The sequence below is a fragment of the Carassius auratus genome, chromosome 10 (genome assembly GCF_003368295.1).
Source record: "Carassius auratus strain Wakin chromosome 10, ASM336829v1, whole genome shotgun sequence".
In the NCBI taxonomy this organism is placed as follows: domain Eukaryota; kingdom Metazoa; phylum Chordata; class Actinopteri; order Cypriniformes; family Cyprinidae; genus Carassius; species Carassius auratus.
Genome location: NC_039252.1, coordinates 5735693 through 5758862, shown reverse-complemented (window position 1 = coordinate 5758862; position 23170 = coordinate 5735693). Strand labels below are relative to the sequence as shown.

At 39.7% G+C, this 23170-nt stretch overlaps 1 protein-coding gene across 1 annotated transcript; it reads right to left on the bottom strand.

The window, feature by feature from the left end:
• Window positions 1-1061: 1061 nt before the first annotated feature.
• LOC113109659 (probable inactive glycosyltransferase 25 family member 3) lies at window positions 1062-20540 on the bottom strand. The gene is made up of 12 exons (XM_026273365.1): window positions 20283-20540; window positions 19274-19384; window positions 19029-19146; window positions 18613-18747; window positions 17090-17294; window positions 16755-16874; window positions 15542-15618; window positions 15361-15467; window positions 15137-15269; window positions 14083-14210; window positions 13674-13877; window positions 1062-2171 (listed from the first exon to the last, which is right to left on the bottom strand). Exons 1-12 carry the CDS (start codon window positions 20483-20485, stop codon window positions 1937-1939), a joined length of 1776 nt encoding a protein of 591 aa, XP_026129150.1. The 5' UTR covers window positions 20486-20540; the 3' UTR covers window positions 1062-1936.
• Between the last annotated feature and the right edge of the window lie 2630 nt (window positions 20541-23170).

Here is a 23170-nt window from a genome sequence, read left to right as displayed (position 1 = left end):
ATGTGACTCAGGACCCTGTGTCATTTACAAGAGCTTTTTTTTTTTTTACTAATTTATTGAGCTTTATTGTTGTATTGATTGTTTCCTGTCTGGTACTGAATGTCTGAAGAAACTGCCGTGGTGCTTGTCGTTAGTTTATGTGGAACTGAAAACACTCAGAAGTGTATTTTACTCATCGATCTCATGAAATGTGAATTGCCTCTTGTAAATAATGTCAGGAAGTTCACTCGGATTGAGAACGACTATTTCAGACTACTTCAAACATTTGTAAACTTTGCGTACAAGCTACTGTATGTACTGTAAATTCAGTCTATTCAGTATTATTTTAGCATCCTTGATATAGTACTATAAATGTATGTTTTCAATTCAATTTTATTTGAACTTTGTCTTTGGTTATTTTGTCATTTACATTCTTTTTTTTTTTTTGTAAGTTTTAAAATGACAAATGTCGCCTTTAGCAACTATCTGAAATAAGTTTATTTTATTTTTATATTTTATTTCAGGTAATGTTTAATTTAATGGTAGTTTAATGTAGCCTATTTCTAAAAAAATTAAATAATAAAAAATAAAAATAATTGGTAACACTATTTTAAGGTGTCCTTGTTCCAGTGTAACTATACACTTAATTACTGAGTAATGTTAATTAACTACATGTATTTGCAATATTGCTAGTTAGGATTATGGTTTGGTTTAGGGTTCCTTTTTAGGGTACTAATTACACTGTAACAAGAACACCTTAAAATAAAGTCCAACCAAATAATTTAAAGAAAAAAGGTCCTAGTTAATTACTCGCTCAAAATACACTCTAGAAAACCGAAAGGTTGTACTTGTCCATTTGTACTCTTACCAACAGATGGCGATAGAACCGCAGCAGAGCGAGCAGCTCCTGGAAGTGAAGTAAAACTACTTCCCACAATGTGTTGCTAAGTCAACTTTTAGTCAAATTTGATAAAACCTTATGATTATATTCTGGTCCTAACTAGTAATGGGTCTACTGCCTCTGTATTTATTGTTTGTCCAAGAGACAAGAGAAGAAAACGTCCAACTGACATCCAACAATGTAATGTTTAAAAAAACGTAATTCTTTATTTCAATAACAACAAAAATTTCCGAAACTGTCATGCATACTCTTATCATGCCATTTAATTTGGTCCCACTGTTCAGTTTGGAGAGACACAGAAGGGAATAAGACTGGGAAAATAATAAATAAGAACAAATGATGGTAACAGAAATTTGTCATGAACAGCAAAAGTGCACAAAAAGAGAGAGAGAAATTGACCACACCATTTCTAATATACACTAAGCTCTGTTTGTTTGATTGTCTGAGCATGATAGTCCTTATGACAGCTGTTTAAACTCCAGTAATACAATTTATAATGCACCACTTCTGTAAAAGCTATCAAATGTCCTTTTTTATAGTTAATAAAGAAAAATAACCTGATAAAAAAAGCAAAATTAGCTTAATCCATACCAAAAAATGGACAAAAACTTTCAACCTCTAATATATAATAAAATTTTTTAACTCGTGGTCAGATATAAGAGTCATCAAATGTATCGCACCCTTTTACCTTTACAGTTCTTGTTTTACAATAAAAATGTTTTCCATTTTTAATGTTGATTTTTCCAATTTTCTCGCCGTTGGATTTGCGCTGGCATGAAAACGTGCCTTCATATCATTTATTTTACTAAGTAAATGTTTCTTAACGAAGAGATTTTTTAAACTGGAATTTTTACTGGATTTTTACTGGAAAACAAGAAAAATGTATTTTTGTTGTTGTAGAGTGACTCTTCCTAAGGATTGGTCCCAGGTCTCCCTCGTCTCTTCCAGTTTTGAGGTCTCCATGATGAGTGACATTTCTCTCCTAATAAAGAGCTGCTCACTCCTGATCCTTCTGCTCTTAGAAGATGCCCATTCATGAGGCTTTGGGGCTGAACCTCACAACTCGTCCTTGTAGGTGGCGCTCTGCAGGCCGGCCGGTGGCTGAGAGCCCTTCAGAGTTTTATAGGAGCCTCTCCAGTCCGTGAGCACATTGTCATCATCCCACAGCGTAGAGGTCTCTGTGTCGCTCACCCACTCCGGGTCACCGGCGTAATGGCAGGGCTGCACCAGAAGGGGGTGTGTGGAATACGCCATCAGATTCCGATTGGGAAAATGGGATTTGTAGTCCTCACTATTGAGAGGAAACATCAAAATAAAACACTTTAGCAATGTGAGTGCTTATTATTAAAGGCTTTAGAAAATAGGTCTAAAATATGTTCATGTGACATCACCAGACCCCTAATCATACATTTAAGAAATAAATAATGTACATAAAATAAAATAAATGAAAATATTATGGTTAAAATAAATAAAATTATACAATATAAATAAAATTATATATATATATATATATATATATATATATATATATATATATATATATATATATATATATATATATATATATATATACACACACACTTCTTAGCTGTCCATCGTGTTCGATGATAACGCTTGCTCCAGGGATAGGGATGGGGGGTGGGGGTTCAGCAACCTTGCCGCTGGTGCCACTTCTCATGGGCGTAAAGTCCGATCCTTGATCCGCACACTCGACCGCAGATGGAGCAGGGGAAACCAGATACCAGGGGGGTACCAGCCGCCCGTTGGTGTCTCTTGATTCGCCTCATGGATCGTTGGTCTTGGTTGGTTTGGTGTATTTGAGAGACCGCAGCAGCACAGGTGGCCTGCCAGGCTGATCGGTCAAGTGCCAGAGATTCTAGCTTCGTGAGGGGGATGTTTGCCCGCTTAAGGAGGTCCCTGGTATAGTCCTTAAAACGACGCTTTTGCCCTCCAGCGGAACGTTTCGCACCCACTAGTTGACTGTAAAGGACTTGGCGGGGCAGGCGATGTTCAGGCATGCGTATGGTGTGCCCTATCCAACGCAGATGTTTTCTGGCCACAGCAGCTTCCATACAGATTGAGTTGGTGTTGCTGAGGATGACTGTATGGGGGATTCGATCTTTCCAGGACAAGCTGAGGATTTTTTGTAAGCAGCGAATATGGAAGGCCTCTAGGTGGATGATGTGCTGGCGGTATGAGGTCCATGACTCTGCCCCATAAAGAAGAGTGGAGAGACATACCGCATTGTAAACAGCAACCTTGGTACTGACCTTCAGGTTACGATTTTCGAAAACCCTGCTGCGTAGGCGTCCAAAAGATGATGAGGCTTTATTTATCCGAGTGTGTATTTCTGTGTCAAGGGAGCTGCTTGAGGACAGAGTGGAGCCGAGGTAGGTGAAGTGGTCCACTGATTTAAGTGGAACACCATTTATGTGAAAACTGGGGGGTGTGGGAACGGGGGTGGTGAGATGGAACATGACCTCGGTTTTTTGAGTGTTAACCTGCAGGCCGAAAGATTGGTACAGACTGGATATGGTGTTAAGGGCGTACTGCATAGAGTCTGGGCTGTGGGCTAAGACTGCACAGTCATCAGCATACTGAAGCTCACAGATCTGGCGGGTCTTTGTCTTTGTGTGAGCTTGAAGCCGACGAATGTTGAAGAGGCTTCCGTCAAGTCGGTATTCCACATGGACACCGTCTTCATGTCCCAGGACACGGTGGAAAAGGCAGGTGATGGCAGAGAGGAGGATGTTAAAGAGCATCGGAGCCAGGACACAGCCTTGCTTCACCCCAACGTTTACCCCAAAAGACTCTGATTGGAGTTCTCCCATGAGGACTCTGGCTTTCATCCCGTCATGCAGCTGCTGTAGGATGCTGAGAAACTTGGGTGGTACCCCAATTTTGGATAGGTATTTCCAGAGCAACTCACGGTTGATGGTGTCAAAGGCTTTGCTGAGATCGATGAAGGCTACGTAAAGGTCTTTGTGATGCTCTCGACTCTTCTCCAGCAGCTGCCTCAAGACAAAAACCATGTCTGTTGTGGATCTGGTCTTCCGGAAGCCACACTGCGTTTCCGGAAGCACAGCTTCCGAGATGTGCTCAACCAGTCTGCTGAGCATGATCTTGGCCAGTACTTTCCCTGCGATGGAGAGGAGAGATATCCCACGGCTGTTGCCACAGACTGCTCGGTCTCCTTTCTGCTTGTATATGACAACAATGTTAGCATCCTTCCAGTCCTGTGGGAGGGTCCCATGTTCCCAGATGTTTTGAATCAGGAGGTGCAGGCGACGCGTGAGGGTGTATCCTCCATGTTTGAAAACCTCTGCAGGGATTCCATCGGGTCCAGCGCTTTTGTTGTTTTTCAGACCTGAAATAGCTTGCCGGAGTTCTGAGAAAAGTGGTGGAGTATCCAGGTGCATGGTTGGTGGCAAGTCTGGCAGATTATCCAGGATGTGTTGGTCAACAGGGTTGGTGTGGTTGAAGAGATTCTCAAAATGATTTACCCAACGGGCAAGAATCTCGTGGCGGTCCTTGAAGAGCGTGGACCCCTCAGCTGATCGGACTGGAGCAATCACCCGCTTCCTGGGGCCGTACAATGCTTTTATGGCATCGTAAAAGCCTTGAGTGTTATTGCAGTCTGCCAGGTTTTGGATTTCGTGCGCCTTTTTTACCCACCAGATGTTCTCCATAGTCCGAAGGGCTCGCTGGGTTTCTGCTCTTACAGCAGCGAAGGTGGCTTTATGGGTAGCAGATCCAGGGCAGGACAAGAGAGCTTTATGGGCTTCATGCTTGGTTTTAAGAAGTGACTGTATCTCAGCTGAGTTGCAGTCAAACCAGTCCTGGTGATGTTTCCTTGATTGGCCAAGCGCCTCTGAAGCAGCGTTATGAATAGCCTGGCGTAGAGCTGGCCAATCAGCTGATTCCTCCGGGATCATGTTGAGGTTTTCAGCAAGGAGCTGTCGGAGGTTGTCTTTGATGGTGAGGTTGTTCAACGCTGTGCAGTTTAGTTTCTTGTTTGGGGCTCGCCTCGGAACACGAGGTTGAATACTCATGAGTAATTTGGATCTGACCATGAGGTGGTCAGTCCAGCACTCAGCTCCGCGCATAACACGAGTGGTAAGGACATCTCGTCTATCCTTTTGACGGACAATCACGTAATCCAGGAGATGCCAGTGTTTTGAGCGGGGGTGCTGCCAGGTGGTCTTGAGCCTGTTCTTCATCTGGAAGATGGTGTTAGTGATGACCAGCTGGTGCTCTGCACAGAGAGAGAGGAGTCTGAGCCCGTTGCGGTTCATTTTCCCCACACCATGCTGGCCGATGACTTTACTCCATACCATATGCTCCGTACCCACTCTAGCATTGAAGTCTCCCATGAGTATGATTCTGTCTGAAGCAGGGGTTTTCTGTAGGATGGCATCAAGAGCTCTATAGAAATCCTCTTTGATGTTGTACTCGGCATCAAGAGTTGGAGCATATGCACTGATGAGAGTGGCGAAGCGTTCCTTTGCCAAGGGAATGCGCCATGTCATCAATCTTTCATTGATGCCGATAGGGGTTTCCGGAATGCGCTGCAGCAGTTTAGACTTCACAGCAAAGCCAACTCCATGATTACGACGAATGCCTTCGGGGACCCCCTTCCAGAAGAAGGTGTACCCAGCACCAGCCTCTGTCAAGGAGTCCTCCCCATGTAGTCTGGTCTCACTGAGAGCTGCAATGTCGATGTTATATCTTGCAAGCTCCAGGGCCACCAGTGCTGTCCTGCGGTGGGGCCTGTCCGGGGTTTCGACCAGGTCCAGCAGTGTACGAACGTTCCACGAAGCGATGCTTAGCTTATTTTTTTTCACTTTAATTTTTCGACCGCGAGGGGGGGATGCTCCGACGGTTGCGGTTTACCGTCCGGAGTGTGGGGAGCAGACAATTTTTGGACCACCTTTTCCAGGTCCTTCCCCATCACAGGGGTGAGCAGTGTGGGGCTGCTCAGTCGCAGTGGAAGCTGCCGAAAAGACTCGCTGCTCCATCCCAGAGTCCTAGCGACCATCACTCCATTGCCGCCTGTGTGCATAGTTTGGCTAGACACTCCCAGCCACATCCTTGGCCTGTGCCCACCACCATTCCACATCGCCACAGGACTTTTAAGGGGGGGGGGGGCAAGAAGCTTGCGCATAGGTGAGGATTAAGGTGAGGGTGAGGGTGCGCAGACCTAACTCCCACCATCTTCACTCCTGCCAGATGGACCTCCAGTGGCATGAGGGAACCCATGACGACCTTCGTCTGGCAGGAAGTTGCAGGGGGCTGCCGGTGGTCCGGTCAGTTGGACTCCGCCTATGCCTGTCCCCAAGTGCAGATTTGTCTTCGGGGTTTACTCCCCTGGCCACTGTACCCTCCCGAGTTAACCCACGTGGCAGGGGGTTTGCCTTCTTCCGCCTGCCCAGCCGTTGTGGTGGTTCTCACACCACCATCTTCCGCCTGCGCCGCCGTTGGGGTCTTTGCTATTTGCCCATAGTTGGGACTATTTACCCATAGCTGGGACAGTGGTTGACGGGCAGCAGGGCATTTCCATTCACTGATGGGCCTGCATGCCACGTCTCTGGGGCCCACTGCTGCTCCGAGATCCCGTACAGCTTAGCCTGGAACCGCAAGGGACCAGTTACCATGTGTGCCACGAGGAGGCATGAACGAGATCTTGGCAGTGGAGAGGCTATGTACCGGCTGAGGAGGCTTACACACTCGGCTCCTCTTTTCGCCCCTGAAAAAACAAGGGGCTATCCGGTGGCAACAGCTGAAAGCAGAAAGTGGCCAGCAGAACTACAAGACCTACAAGCACTACTACTCCAACACTGCTGCACTGACGCGTCACACGCCCTGTGTTCATACACACCAACACACACACACTCCACACACACCAATTTATGTTACGACCCGGCTCAAAGTCACAACACAAAGAGGGCACTTAGACAAAAATAGGTTTCAATACAATTATAAATTTATTTCAAATTAATCAAATAATGTCTAGGGTCAAAGTATTAAAGAATAACAAATGAATCAAATCAAATAGCTGTTAGAAATTGGGTTTGTGGAGTTGTGGAAAACAAATGTGAACACAAAATATCAACCCACTCTTCAAACAAACAAACCAAAAATGAGAGAGAGTGATCACAGCTCCATGAGCCTCTTAAATAGGGTGCCACAGGTGCCAATAATTAACACTGGAATCCCGCCCATCCAGGAGGAACCTGCCACCTTTTTTTTTTTTTTTTTTTTTTTTTTTTTTAGGGTTCTGAAAAGTTTATTAAAAACACTAGATTTACATGACCAGAGTAACTTCTCCACTAGAAACCACAGTCTGCTCCCCAGAGACAGCCTTGATACGAGTGTCTCTTCGTTTCCTGGTGCAGCTTTGCTCACAAGAGCCAGATGATGGATGGCACACCTCTGTAGTGCAGTGGATGAAGATGGTTTCCTGCAGAGCAGCCAGTGAGGCTGGATCTACAAATGTGAACATCTTCACAACAAAGCGCTTGTAGTGGGTAGTGTAGTGAGTTTCTTAAATTTCTCTTAGAGGAGTTTAAAAATTGTGTCCCAGCAGTTCTGGCTACATATTTAAATGAACAAAAGATTTCCAAATTGTTTGATGCCGCTGTTATGGCTGATGAGTTCGCTTTAACCCATAAAGGGTTATATGGAAACCATAACCCAAGAAGAAATTATCAGGATCATAGTAAAACTGTTTTGGCCGGACCTGACTCTTTTTCAACTTCCTCTAGCAAGCTTAGTGCGGTTTCTTCTAAGGCAAACATCATCTGCTTTTATTGCAAGAAGCCAGGGCATAAGATATCAGAATGTTTTGTTCTTGGTAAGAAAGCAAAATCTACCAAGCCAGTTGGATTGGCTGCTGCAAGCCATTTTCCTGTACAAAAAAGTGCTGAATGTTTTGGGGTTCAGTCTTTGAAGTTTGGAGACTTGGGTACTAGTGACTGTTTAACAGATTATGCTCCTTTTCTTACTACAGGAGTTGTGTCTCTACCAGGGCAAGAAAGTGGTGTTCCAGTGAGTATTCTTAGAGATACAGGAGCCTCACAGTCTTTATTACTTGAGGGAATTTTGCCTCTCTCTAACCAGACTGCTACAGGAGCTCAAGTGTTGGTAAGGGGAGTTGAAATGGGTTCTGCTGTTGTTCCTCTACATAGCATTGAGATAAAATCACCATTAGTGTCTGGTCAGGTAGTGGTGGGTGTACGATCTTGTTTGCCAATTGAAGGGGTTTCATTTATTTTAGGTAATGATTTGGCTGGTGTCAAGGTCACACCTAATGCTCAAGTTATTGAGGTCCCTATGTCAAGTGAGAACTCTGATCTGTCTCAATCTTTTCCTGATGTTTTTCCAGTATGTGCTGTGACTCGTGCTATGTCTAAACAGACTTTTAAGTCTACCGATAAAAAAAGAGCAGATTTTAATTTCGATCTAGCTGATACCTTTTTAAGGGTGTTTGATGAAAAGAAGAGAGATGAAGTTGTGCCTGTTAAATCTTTAATAGTGTCAGGTAAGGCAGAGCTAGAAAAATCCCAGGAGATTCCTCCTAAAGAGACTGCAATTACCAGAGATCAGCTCATTTTAGAGCAGAGTAAGGATTCTTCTTTATCTTCTCTGTTTGAGGAAGTGAGCACTGAACAAGAAGTAAATGAATTGTCATGTGGTTATTTCCAAAAGGATGGGGTCCTAATACGAAAATGGCGCCCACAATCATTATCTAGACAGGATGAGTGGGGAAATGTCTTTCAGATTGTGGTACCTCAAGTTTTCCGTAAAGACATACTCAAGCTAGCACATGACTGTAGCATGGCAGGACATCTTGGTGTGAATAAGACTTATAATAGTATATTGCAAAATTTCTATTGGCCTGGTCTAAAACAAGATGTTGTAGCATATTGCAGGACCTGTCATATTTGTCAGGTAGCTGGTAAACCTAATCAGACTATACCTGTTGCTCCTTTGCATCCTATTCCGGCTTTTGAGGAGCCATTTGGTAGAGTTTTAGTAGACTGTGTTGGTCCTTTGCCTAAAACCAAACATGGCAACCAATACTTACTAACTGTTATGTGCGCTTCTACTCGCTTTCCAGAGGCTATTCCTTTAAGGAAAATAACAGCTCCCGTGGTAGTGCAGGCCTTGCTAAAGTTTTTTTCAATGTTTGGGCTTCCTAAGACTGTTCAGTCTGACCAAGGATCCAATTTTATGTCTGGGATTTTTAGGCAGGTGTTGGATCAGTTAGGAATTTCACATTGTCATTCTAGTGCCTACCATCCAGAGTCCCAAGGGGCTCTCGAGAGGTTTCATCAAACCTTGAAAACAATGTTAAAAACCTACTGTCTTGAGTTTCAGCGGGACTGGGATGAAGGAGTACATCTCATGCTTTTTGCGGCCAGAGAAGCTGTGCAAGAGTCTTTGGGGTTTAGTCCTGCTCAATTGGTCTTCGGACATAATGTCCGTGGTCCTTTGAAATTGTTGAAGGAACAGTGGCTGGCTGAGGTAACAGATTCTTCCAACTTACTGGACTATGTTAGCCATTTTCGATATCGGCTTAGTAAAGCCTGTGAAATTGCCAATTCTAATCTCGCTAGCTCGCAGAAAAAGATGAAGGCCTGGTATGATAAGCGGGCTAAAAAGCGATCTTTTTCAGTAGGGGATCGAGTTTTGGCTTTGCTTCCTGTCCATGGTTCTGCGTTGCAGGCCCGTTTTTCAGGGCCTTACACAGTTGAACGCAAGGTTGGTGATCTTGACTATGTCATTTCTACTCCAGGCAGACGAAAGAAAAGTCGTCTCTGTCATATTAATATGCTGAAAGAGTATTTTACTAGAGAAGGGAGTTTTGATTTAACCAAGAAGATGGTGGTGTTACCTTGTACTCCAGTAGTTTCAGAAGGAATCAGTGAAGTGATGGTTCCTACACCTCGGTTAAATAATTCTGAAATCCTGTTTGATCTTGAGGCTTATCTATCTTATTTGCCTCAAGTTGAAAGGTCTGTTCTTGTAGAGCTGATTAGCTCTTATGAACCACTGTTTCCAGATGTGCCTAACCAAACTAATCTGGTAGTGCATGATATTGATGTTTCAGGTGCTGCCCCTGTGAAGCAACATCCCTACAGGGTGGGTCCTGAAAAGCGTGCACTGTTGAGTAAGGAGGTGGCTTATATGGTTGAACATGGAATTGCTGTACCAAGCCAAAGTGCCTGGAGTTCTCCATGTATTTTGGTGCCAAAGTCTGATGGGTCTATGAGGTTCTGTACAGATTTTCGTAAGGTTAATGCTCTAACCAAAGTAGATTCTTATCCATTGCCCCGATTGGATGACTGCATTGACCGGGTGGGTTCTGCCAGGTATGTAACCAAGTTAGATCTTTTAAAAGGTTACTGGCAGGTTCCCCTTTCTGACAGAGCCAAAGAGATGTCAGCATTTGTGACTCCAGATGGACTATGGGAATATCAGGTTATGGCTTTTGGAATGCAAAATGCTGCATCTACCTTTCAAAGGTTAGTTAACCAAGTAATATCTGGGTTAGACAATTGTGAGGCCTATTTGGACGATATTGTGGTATACAGCCCTGACTGGAGTAGTCATGTAGCTCAGCTTAAAGCGCTCTTAGACCGTTTGTTGGCTGCTAATCTGACTGTTAACCTCGCTAAATGTGAGTTTGCCAAAGCAACCATTACCTACCTGGGCAAAATTGTGGGGCAAGGTCAAGTTCGAACTATTCGGGCTAAAGTTGAAGCTATAGATCATTTCCCTGTTCCTCAGTCTCGTAAAGATCTAAGGAGATTTTTGGGAATGACCGGCTATTATCGTGCCTTTTGTCCCAATTTCGCTAGTGTAGTGAGTTCTCTTACAGACTTGTTAAGTCCAAAAATTGATTTTGTGTGGACAGACAGTTGCCAGCAGGCATTTGATAATGCCAAGGCCCTGTTGGTTAATGCCCCTATCTTGGCAGCGCCAAATTTTAAAAATGCTTTCAAACTGGCAGTAGATGCAAGTGAAAATGGGGCAGGGGCAGTTCTTTTGCAGGACGATGATCAAGGTATTGAACACCCAGTCTGCTTCTTTTCTAAAAAGTTTAATTCCCACCAAAGAAATTATTCTGTAATTGAGAAGGAAGCCTTGGCAATGATTTTAGCAGTTCAACATTTTGAGGTTTATTTGAGTAGTGGCAACCCAATTGAAGTGTTGACTGATCATAACCCACTAGTTTTTTTGCAGCGAAGTTGCAACTCTAACCAGCGGTTGATGAGATGGAGTCTCTTTTTGCAGTCTTTTCCTTTACAAATTCATCACATCAAAGGAAAGGAGAATGTTTTAGCCGATGCACTGTCTCGTGTATGACATTCTATACTCCTGTTTTTTTTTTTGTAAATGTTTTGATATATTTGTTTATTTTATTATTTGTTAAATTTATTGTGTTAAATACTTTAGGTTATTTAACATTTTGTTGATTGAGGTGTTACAGCCCTGCCTATTTTGCTCTTATTTTGGTTAAGGTTGCAGGTTCCTCCTGGATGGGCGGGATTCCAGTGTTAATTATTGGCACCTGTGGCACCCTATTTAAGAGGCTCATGGAGCTGTGATCACTCTCTCTCATTTTTGGTTTGTTTGTTTGAAGAGTGGGTTGATATTTTGTGTTCACATTTGTTTTCCACAACTCCACAAACCCAATTTCTAACAGCTATTTGATTTGATTCATTTGTTATTCTTTAATACTTTGACCCTAGACATTATTTGATTAATTTGAAATAAATTTATAATTGTATTGAAACCTATTTTTGTCTAAGTGCCCTCTTTATGTTGTGACTTTGAGCCGGGTCGTAACATAAATTGGGGGCTCATCCGGGATGACACACACACACACACACACACACACACACACACATACATATAAATCCCTACAAGCAGTAATATAATATAATATTATTACCAAGCAAGATGATTAATAATACTATTATACTAATAATATAATGTTTATACTAGATATATTTACACTATATCCATATTTTATCCTGATGTTCCTACCCCTCAGTATGAGCAATATTATATTAATTATAAAATCTATATTTTATCCCCAAGTATATGCAATATAAATAAAAAACCTGCAATACAATCAAATAAAAGTAAATAAACAAAATTATACTATAATATATATGTGTGTGTGTGTGTGTGTGTAGATCTATAAAATATTTTATTCTATTTTATTAATATATAAAAATCCAAATTTTATTCCAGATTTGAAAAAAATAATCCCTAACCATAAGTGTAAGCAATAATATAACATAATATAAAATAATGTAATAATGACCAGACAATGAGTGCAATGATAATACTAATAATATCTAATAATTTTTACACTATATCCATATTTTATCCTAATGTAAAAAATGTTCTACCACTCAGTATGAGCAATATAATATAATATAATATAATATAATATAATATAATATAATATAATATAATATAATATAATATAATATAATATAATAATAACTTGGAACTTAGGGTTAGGATCCAGAATCAGATGATGAATTGCTTTAGGGCTCGTGCTGCTTGAATAAAATGTCAAATACTTTCAGCAGAAGCCTGAAGAGGTGCTTCACGTGCTGAGGGTAAACGTGTGTACTGGGCCTGCTGGCAGACGGCCCTTGGCTTTGTCAGACCTGGAAGGAGAGCAAAGCAGCAAACACCGGCTAAAGTAGAAACTCGTTTAGCTGGAATGTGTAACGGGGAAGACAGGGAAGGGTGTTTAAAGGGTTAGCCGTCCGCGGGGCAGCAGCAGCACACCGGATCGCTAGAAAGATTGAATAAGGCCGCTCTGATCTGTCTCTGTGGGGATGAGGATCTTCAGGCGGGACGTGCCAAGCTAAATGAATAAGAGTCAGAGATGGAGAGGAAACGGACAGGGGAAATGGATGGCATCACGCCAATCCACAGCGCACACACAACCACTCGCGCTGAGGAATCAAAGCTAATGCCAACTCAAGATCTGGGTTTCTCTCTGTCTATAAAAATCAAAGGACTATCACATATAGTTAAGAAATTATGTAGAGAGTACCAAAACACACATTTGTGGTGAGATATTTCCGTCAGGCATACTTTGCAAAAATATGAAGTACTCATAAAATACAAACCAGGAGAAAATGACGGTATGCATTTGTCTTTATGGGGAGAATGCATACTTTCTGAACTAAAATGAGCAACATCACTCTTTAAACTTCACAAATAATTTTAACATTTAAAGAAACAGTTTCACCAAAAATTAAAATTGGCTGAAAATATATTCACCTCCAGGCCATCCATAATGTAGATGAGTTTGTTTCTTCATCAGATTTGGAGAAATCTATCATTACATGACTTGTTCACCAATCGATCCTCTACAGTGAATGGGTGCCGTCAGAATGAGAGTCCAAACAGCTGATAAAAACATCACAATAATCCACACCAGTCCATCAGTTAACGTCTTGTGAAGAAACAAATCCATCCAGAACTTTTAACCTTTGCTTGACTTGCTTCTGGTGTGGATCACTTGTGGATTATTGTGATGTTTTTATCAGCTGTTAGGACTCTCATTCTGACGGCACCCATTCACCACAGAGGATCCATTGGTGAACAAGTGATGTAACGCTACATTTCTTTAAATCTGTTCAGATGAAGAAACAAACTCATCTACATCTGGGATGGTCTGAGGGAGACTATATTTTCATTTCTGGGTGAACTATTAAAGTAAAATTAGTTTAGGCCTGAACACCGTCTTACTCACTTGGGGTGCTTGTCATACATGATGGGTAGAAACTCATCCACAGGAAGCATCTTGGATATCGGTTCAGCGTTGAGGAGCTTCTGAGCTCCCTGAAGAGAGATGGCGTAAGACAGCGTCCAGTAGGAGTAATCGGCGTACACCAGGTTCCTCACATTCTCCACTGGGACTTCCTCTTCAGGGTTCACCTTCTTCCTGCCCAGGTATCTGCAACAGTCAAAGACACCTGATGAGGGCACTACATCTGTGATGAGTTTACTGTTGGATTGCAGGAGGATCTTTTAAATATCTAAGAATTTGAAATTGTCTACATGGATATGGGAAATGTATGTTATAAAATAAAAATAAAAGCAAAAGCAATATTCTGATTCTGGTTTCTTCAGCAACCGTGTGACAGACAGGTGTCACTCACATGATGTCCCAGTCCAGCTCCACCTGCTCCACCTCCTCCATCAGACGCAGCAGGCGACGCTTAAAGTTGGCTTGGAAACGCATGTCATCCTCAAAGATCAGCGCCTTGTCTAGCTGCATGTCCACCATCTATGATTGAAAGAACAGCTAATCATTTTGACATACTATAAACACGATATGATATTTCAGATTGAATTATTTGAATATAGACTACCATTCAGAAGTTAGGTTTGAATTTAATACTTCACAAGGATGCACTCAACTGATCAAAAGTGACAGTGAAAACATGTATAATGTTACAAAGATTTCTATTTCCAATAAATGTTGTTCTTTTGAACTTTTCATTGAATTATTGAATTTTCATAAAAGAACCCTGAAAAAAATATCATTACAGATTCCACACAAATATGAAGCAGCACAACTGTTCTCAACAGCATATTATTATGATTTCTGAAGAATCATGTGACACTGAAGACATTATTTTAAATTGTAATAGTATTTCACAATATTCACATTTTTTGATCAAATAAATTCAGCCTTAACATCCAGACATTAAACCTTTTTATTTTTGATTTAGTAATTTTTAGCTACACTTGAAAAATGTTAACACAACTAAAAATGTCTTTAAAAATGTCTCAGCATTAGAATTCAAGATATTTCTTAAGTTCTTTTTTAGACTGCATTTGTTAACATTAGTTGACTACCCTAGCTAAGGATGAGAAATACTTCTAAAGCATTTATTAATCTTAGTTCATGCTAATTTAAACATTCAGTAATACATTATTAATTAAAAGTTCTATCTGTTAATATAACGTTGTAATGATAATAATAGTGTAATTCAACTAACATTAACTAACAATGAACAGTTGTATTTGTATTAACCAAAATTTTGAAAAAGCTTGAAAAATACTGTAATAAATGTATTGTTCATTGTTAGTTAATGTTAGTGAATGCATTAACCAACATTAACTGATGGAGCCTTAGTGTAAAGTGTTAGCGATAACAAAATATCAAACACAGTGGCGTTTACTGAAATAGTTTTAGGGGCGGCTGACCTCTTTCCAGATGTAGTAGTGGCTGAGGAAGCAGCCCACCTCTCCCTTGGTCAGCGTGCGGCCGGAGAAAGGGTCGTAGTAACCAGGTAAGAGATCGACACCTAGGATCTTAATATTGCTGCTGTTCAGAGCTCTGCACGCACACGCCGGTGAAAAAAACTCAATTATTGCTCTCATTTTCATTTGCATATATAAACAATGGATGGATAAATGTCTGTACTTACGCTCCATCTATAGCATCCACAACTTTGGCATCAATCTCCATCTCATACAGCGACCATAGCATCCTGTCCCTGCGGTCTGGACGTCTGCGCAGGTTTATCAGGTAGATCTGAGGAGAACAAACACACAGGGTGAATGTAGCTCAAAGCAATGGTAAAATACAGAGTATGTGCTCCACTTTACCTCATCAAAGCCCATGAGATCAGACCGTTTGGGAGGAACGTGGACATAGCGAGACAAGTACATTGGTGGCCCGTGGACTGTGGGAGAAATGACAATATTCAAATACACTGAGATCTCACTGAAAATCATTTCATGCTGCATGATCATCAGATTTTGTGAAGCTTAGAGCTATGGAAGCAGGTTTTTACCTTTCAAATTAAAAGGTTTTTGTAGCTTTTTCTCATAAATAACTTCATATCACAAGTAGAACTGCAACATTTATCTCATACTCTGAATTAATATCTCACATTTATGTCTTCAATTTCATAATATAATGTTCATCTCATAATTTCCCTCATGTTTTTTTATTATTATTATTCTCAGTTGCCACTCTTGTGTAAAAGAAATACACTTTTACATATTTTAAAATTTTTAAATAATCCACTTTAAGATTTTTCTTATATGCAAATGTGATGTAATGTTTTCAGACACTTAATTGCATGTTAGTTACAATTCCATACATTTTTTTTAAAGCTTAAATTTATATTCGATTCAATTAGCTGAAATTAGTAGTTTTTTTGACCCACTTATTTTATACTAATGTACATATTTAAATATAGTTTCATAATTACTTCTACTGTATGTACTATTGTACTTCTACTGTCTAAAATATACTTTAAAGTCATTTCTATTTAAATGTATATGTCATGTATTTACATAAATTTGTAATTACACATATGTATTGTTAAAGGTGCAATTTAATACATTTAAAATATATATTTACTGTAATTATAATAATAAATAACATAATATCATTCAAAATATAGTCAAGTACTCATGTGCTTTAGTATGTTAGTCAGCACATCAAAATAAAATGTACTTCTAAAGTCTATTTCGTCAAAGCATGATAAAAATTATTAAAAGACAATTATTTAAAACTTATTTTACTTATATACTTTATTTATATACAGCAACATGCTCAATATGACTTTAAGTGGCCTTTTATTTTACTATTATTATATAATCTGTGTTTGCATTTTTTTTTTACTATTCTTTAAAGAAGTACTATAGTTGCACCTTTAATACAAGTGCATTTCTTTTTTACAAAGGTCATGCTAGCTAGGTCTTGCATGCTGTTTTTAAAGTGACATCCTGAAATTGTCAGTTCTTCAAGTCATCGCACAAGTTTTATTCTAATAATCTAACTGAATATCTAAATGTCAGTGTTACTCACTCAGAGATTCCAGGTAAAGGTGGACAAAATTGATCCGATCATCCTCCACGGTCTGATGAGGCTTTGCAGGTACGTTCAGATACCCGTAACGCTCCTTGTTACACAGATACATCTGCACCTCTGTTTCAGAGAGTGAATCATATCAGATGAATAGTGTCAGTAATTGTACTCAGTCCATCTCTTTCCAAAGTTATTTGACTGTCAATGCTAAAAAATGTTATTGTGAGTTGGATACAGGTTGGAATTTTTCCCTCAACTAAATCCAAATGTTAAACTGATCATATTGCGTAAGAGAAATTACATCTACTGGAGTCATCCAGAAGGGGGCGCCATACCTGATATTCGGCAGGAGAAGGCAAAAACGATGATGTCGTCAAAGGGCCAGGAGTAGTCTTTGTGGGGGGGGTGAAAGGACACTTTCTTGGTGCCTGCCTTGCGCAGGTCCAGCAGAATAGTGGAGTGGACCATCGGCACAGGGTAGCAGCCCAGCCTTTGACGCTGCTTTGTGGGAAAGTACTCAGCAGTACGACGATAGTAACCCTGAGATAGACAGAAAACTCAACAACACAGCCAAAGGACAAAGTGTTTGAGCAAACAGACTTATAATAAACTACTATCTTCAAATGTGATGTTGTATTTCTTAGGAGATCCTCACTTAAACTGAACTGAGGAATTGTTTTTCCACACTGTTTATGCATAGTGTGCTTTGTGAAGTGTGATTAATGAATCAATTTGCTTGAACAATTCACGTAAATTAACCAAAAGAAAAAGTCACAGATTTAATCTTCCATGCAGAAGTTCCAATGCAACATTTCATGTCTTTTTGTAGCAATATATTTAGTTACACATTTGGTGAAAGCGGTAATAAAGGTAAATATTCACATTATTTAAATTATAATTGAATGCTATATATATATATACTACTCAACTACTATTGAAATGTTTGGGGTTCTATAAGAAGTCTCTTAAGCTCCCAAAATGCTGCATTAATTTGATGAAATATTGTGAAATATTATTACAATTAAAACAACTGTTTGAATATATTTTCATATGGCATTTATTTCTGTGATGCAAAGTTGATTTTTCAGCAACATTACTCTGGTCTTCAGTGTCATATCATCCTATAGAAATCACTCGTATATGATGATTTGATGCTAAAAATGATTAGAGCTGGCAACAATTAATCGCGATTAATCGCATCCAAAAGAAAAGTTTTTGTTTACATAATATATGTGTGTGTACGGTGTATATTTATTATGTATATATAAAGACAAACACATACAGTATATATTTAGAAAATATTCACATGTATATAATTATATTCATATTATACTTAAATATATTTAATATATAAACAACCTATTTTTCTTAAATATGCACATGCATGTGAGTGTATTTATATATACATAATAAATATACCCTAAACAGTACACATACATATTATGTAAACAAAACCTTTTATTTTGTATGCAATTAATCGCGATTAATCGTTGACCAGCACTACAAATTATGAAACATTATTAAACATTTATTTGAAATACAATTTTTTTCTTAGAATCTAAATGGCTTGACTATTAAAGGCTGACATTTCTGATAATTTAATGCATCTGTACTAAATAAAAGGTATACATTTTTTTTAAAGAAAAAAAACAACTGTGACCCCAAACTTATTTAAATCACCAGTAGTCTGTAAATGGAGAAGATACACTGATCAGCAGCAGTGAAAGCAGATATGGCAACTTTATTAATGTGGTGTATTGCAAGATGAAACGTTAGCTATCATTCATTGCGTTGTTGGAACATACTCATGCACACACACTCATACACACATCCAAACTGGAAATTGGTTGCACTGTACCTGTGGAGTGATGCCACACCAGTAGTTGGAGTACGCTGACTGTGAGTCCAGCATGGGGGCAATGACTGACTTGTTTTCCGCCATCAAGAGATGCAGTGTGTCCGGGTTTGTCAGGATGTTGTCTGTGTCTGAATACTGCAGATGAGGAAATAAACACAAAAAGAATGACACAATTCTAATTATACAATTTAATAGTCATGATATTAACAAATATAAAACACTGACATGATTTGAGCAAAAATGATTCTAGTGCATTCCAGCACAATTCATATTCATGACCACAGCAAGATCTGAGCCTACATGAACTTTGAAGAATTCTGACCCGGTTGAATGTTTTAATACTCCTGGTATATCTATATTTGAGCATGTGTGATCCAAAATCGGGGTGTATACTGTATGCTCTAACTGGGTCATACCAGAATGTAGTCAGCCCAGCGTTTCTTGGCAAAGTTCAACGCTGCCTGTTTGAGCTTCATAACATACTCATAGCGGCCGTTAGTCCAGTGCTTGGGCCCCAGCTCACCTACATAGGATCTGTGCGGATAAAACAAACCAATTCAAGCTTCAGTGGTAGCACCTAAATTTCAAAAACTTAAAAAAAAAAAGTTTTAAAAGGACAAAGTTTCTGCCATATGTGCATGCTGTGTGATGATCATCTCACGTGGGTTTGTCTGAAGGTCTCCACTCGATATAGTGATATTGTGTTTGCATGACAGTGAGCCATTCTCGCAGGACTAATGTTGTGTTGTCAATGTTGTGGTCTGTCGCTGCCCTAAAGGAAACAATAAACAGAGAGACAGGAATTAGTGCACATAACTATATACGTATGTAAGCATTTACTTGCATTTATAGGTTTTCTATAAAGTCATGTGGTGCAACCACAATTCATAAACGTACTGGAAAAAGCAACAGGAAGTGATATCATAAACTGGACCTGTAAAGACCCTCATTACAGTGACCTTTTTATGACAAGGCAAAGTTAGTCCAGGACATAAAATGTCACGTGGTGCAACTCCTAAAATGTTTTGTGATATTTATGATATTTATGAATTTATAATTCATGATCTTTGTGAATATTAATTGTATGTCTAAAAAAATCTAAAAAAGGTTTGGAAAAATTATGATCATGATGTGTGCGCATATTTATTCAGGGTATAAGGAAAATATGGCATTTCTTGATAGTTAAACCACGTGACTTTTTAAATAAAAAATTTAAAGATTGAAATCTTATTTGTCAGTGACCGAAATACGGATTAATACAAATTAACTACAAGAACAAACTTTTTTTTTGTTTGCAATGTAGCATTAGACTTATCATGTCCATTTTAATCAGAAAAAAAACATTATTTAAAATTATTACATTATTTATCATTATTTTTATCCAGTTAATTTTCTCAATAGTGTGCTGATAAACGATTTTAAGTTCAATATATATATATATATATATATATATATATATATATATATATATATATATATATATATATATATATATATATATAATTATCCCGACCATTATTAGTTGGGGGAAGGGGTTTGGTTTTGGGGAAAAGTCTGAAAAAGTCAAGGGGAGGAGGGGACTGAATGCAAATAAGACTGACCTTTTGACATCTACAAATAATAAGAAAGATCATCCGCGAGCTTGAACGGCAGAGAAGGAAGTTACCTACCAGATAGAGATGCGCTCTTTGGGATAGTTTAATCTCTCGAGAGCTCCGAGGTAGTAGGGTAAAGAATGAGCGGCGTTCCGTGCGATTATAGCTATAACGACCGTGGGTGGCTGCATCTTTGACTCTTCGGTATAATTTTCCTCCGAAAAGTAACACTGTGCTACCACAAGAATGCTCCAAACACTTATGATCCAAGTTAACATGGTTGGATTTCGGTGGTCCTCGGCGTCGTTGCACAAAACAGTCCCATCCGCGTCAGCAGCTGAAGAAAAGAGGGCTCTTCCCTAAACTTCACACTCCCCCTCAGAATCTCCGTTCCCCCCGGAGCAGCCAACGTGTTCTGTTTGCTAGTCTTGAGTTACAACTTCCGTGTGAGGATTTGTTCGTCGAACTGTTACATTTCATGTTCTCTGTAACGTTTACATTGACTATGATTTAGAATATTTCATCGGAACATCTTTTCAAAACTGTTACATTTTAGAACGTTGAATGTTCCGTTAATGTTTCGCTACATTGTTTCACTAGCCAAAATCTTCAGGGCCGTATGCTGACGTTCATTTGTGGTTTTTCCATACTGAACAGGAATAACCTTCTTTTTTCTTGTTTTTGTGGCAACCAAAGAAAGAAAGAGTCCTGAACCGCTGCCATTTCAGCTATTTTTTTCTGTCAGACCAAATCAGCGACATTAATAGAGATAGATGAGCATTTACGGTGAAATTTCTGTCATGTTAAGTGCGAATTCCGAGAGTACATTACTAATTCCTTAACGTTTTTTTTCATGTACATTCTTTCTGAATGAACAAAAATAAGAAATACCAGTTTGATAAAATAGAATCAATTTGAAACCACACAATTAGTGTGTCAACATAAATCAGATATCGTATATTAACAAACAAATACACTTAAAACAATAATGTGTAGCTGCTTGGATGGAAAGCGTTCATATTTTACAAAACAATCAAAAGTTCTCGGAAAATTCAACGTTTGCCTACAGTGAATAACCACAAGAGGGACTTGTTGAGCTTTTACAAATGAACCAGCTGGCATTTCAATATGACGTGTCTCCACTGGTTTGACATTAAAAGAGCTATTTTTCCTTATGCGACGCTTAGATAGATAGATAGATAGATAGATAGATAGATAGATAGATAGATAGATAGATAGATAGATAGATATCAAAACCTACAGATGCCATGATATAAAATGTAACAAATGTTTTACAAGTTTGTAAAATAAAAGATGCAGCTGTTGTATAACTCAACCAAACCATTTTAAAAACTCCATATTGATTCAGTTTTTTGCTGATTGTTTATCTGCATGTAAATTGATCATTGGCCATCCACACTATTGAGTTCTTGTCTTTATGAATGCTGAGACGCTCCTCACAGAGAGATCCAGTGAAAGCTGGAAGCTCAAGGAGGAGATGCTGCTGAAGAGCAAAACCTTGGAGGGCGTAATCAGAAAAGAAAACAGCCTACAAAGAACAAAGAGATAAAGGCGCTGAGAGAGTCAACGGAATACAGCTGACTTCCAGCGAAACTGATTTCAGAGGCTTTCAAGTGGCCCTGCTATCATTGGGCCGTTGCACTGCCTGTAACAATTAAATTAGCGCTGTGTTCAGGCCTGGTCTGGAGACTTGGGTCAAAGGGAGTGTCGTTTCGTGGTACCCACACCTACCCTTCCAACCCCATGGCCCTCGGAGGGCACTTTCCCAGCGCTTTCAGCACAGCAACCCTGAGAGAGTTCACCAACATCCCAACTAACTTTTCACTGCTGGGTCAAAGGTCTGAGGAGCAGGGCAGCAGGGTGTGGCGGGGGGTCGGGGGCACACAAGACAACTAGTCCGGGCCCAAACATTTATTCAGAGAAGGTGGGGACATTTCCCCCCCCCTGGATAACTTTGATTAAGCCACTTTATCCCATGCCCAGTGGGGGGTCTGTCGTGAGCCTATGGATATATGAAGCATGTGGCATACAAGTGAAGGGGATGGGAGGTGCGGGGGGTCTGCTGGTCAGTCAAAATCCCCAAAAGGGCAGCTGGGACACTATGGGAAAGCCTCGAACTTCATCCAGCGTTGTGATAATCAATAACATGTTCCCATACAGACGTCTCACGGCTCATCAGCTCAATAAATGTCACTCACGGTCCCACGCTCAGCTCAATCGTGCAAACTTACTCAGCAGTCGTGAAGTGACAGGCCAACACTGAATGAATGTCAGTTTGTCAAATTTGTTTGAATCTTGACCGAATCGTTTTGGGAAGTATGATTCGTTAAAAGACATCAGCTGTGTTTTGAAGGGAATGCAACAACAGCATGTTTAATGCCAACATAGGACCATTGGAAAAACTCAAAAAACATACTTATACACACATTTTTACATTCAACTTTTATTGCGGTTCACACAAATAATATCAGAGGGGTAGATTATTAATAAAGGCTTATTTTTGTACAGGTCCTTGCAAAAATAATATGTTATGACTACAAAACATTACCCTAGTGCATGATTTGTGATGAATACATTTTGATATTACGTCATATAATGAGTAAACTTGCTTGGTAGCACACCTGGTATGGTGTTGCACTTGAGATGGATGAACATTTTGTTAGATGATGTTTTATTAACAAAGTTTGGGAGAAAGTGTGTTCGGCTAATCAACCAATTCAACGCAGGTGGAGCACATTCATATGATCAACTTCATAGCAGCAAAAGTATAAAACTTCATTTAAACTGCATCATATTTGCATATTTGCTTCTACATAGTACATGAAAAACAATAAGTGAATGGTACCTGAAGGACCTGTTGCTTATTTTGGCTAGATTCTCAAGTGCACATCTGTTGGGCAATTTATTGTGTCACGAAGCCACGGGAAAGAATTGTGAACGGC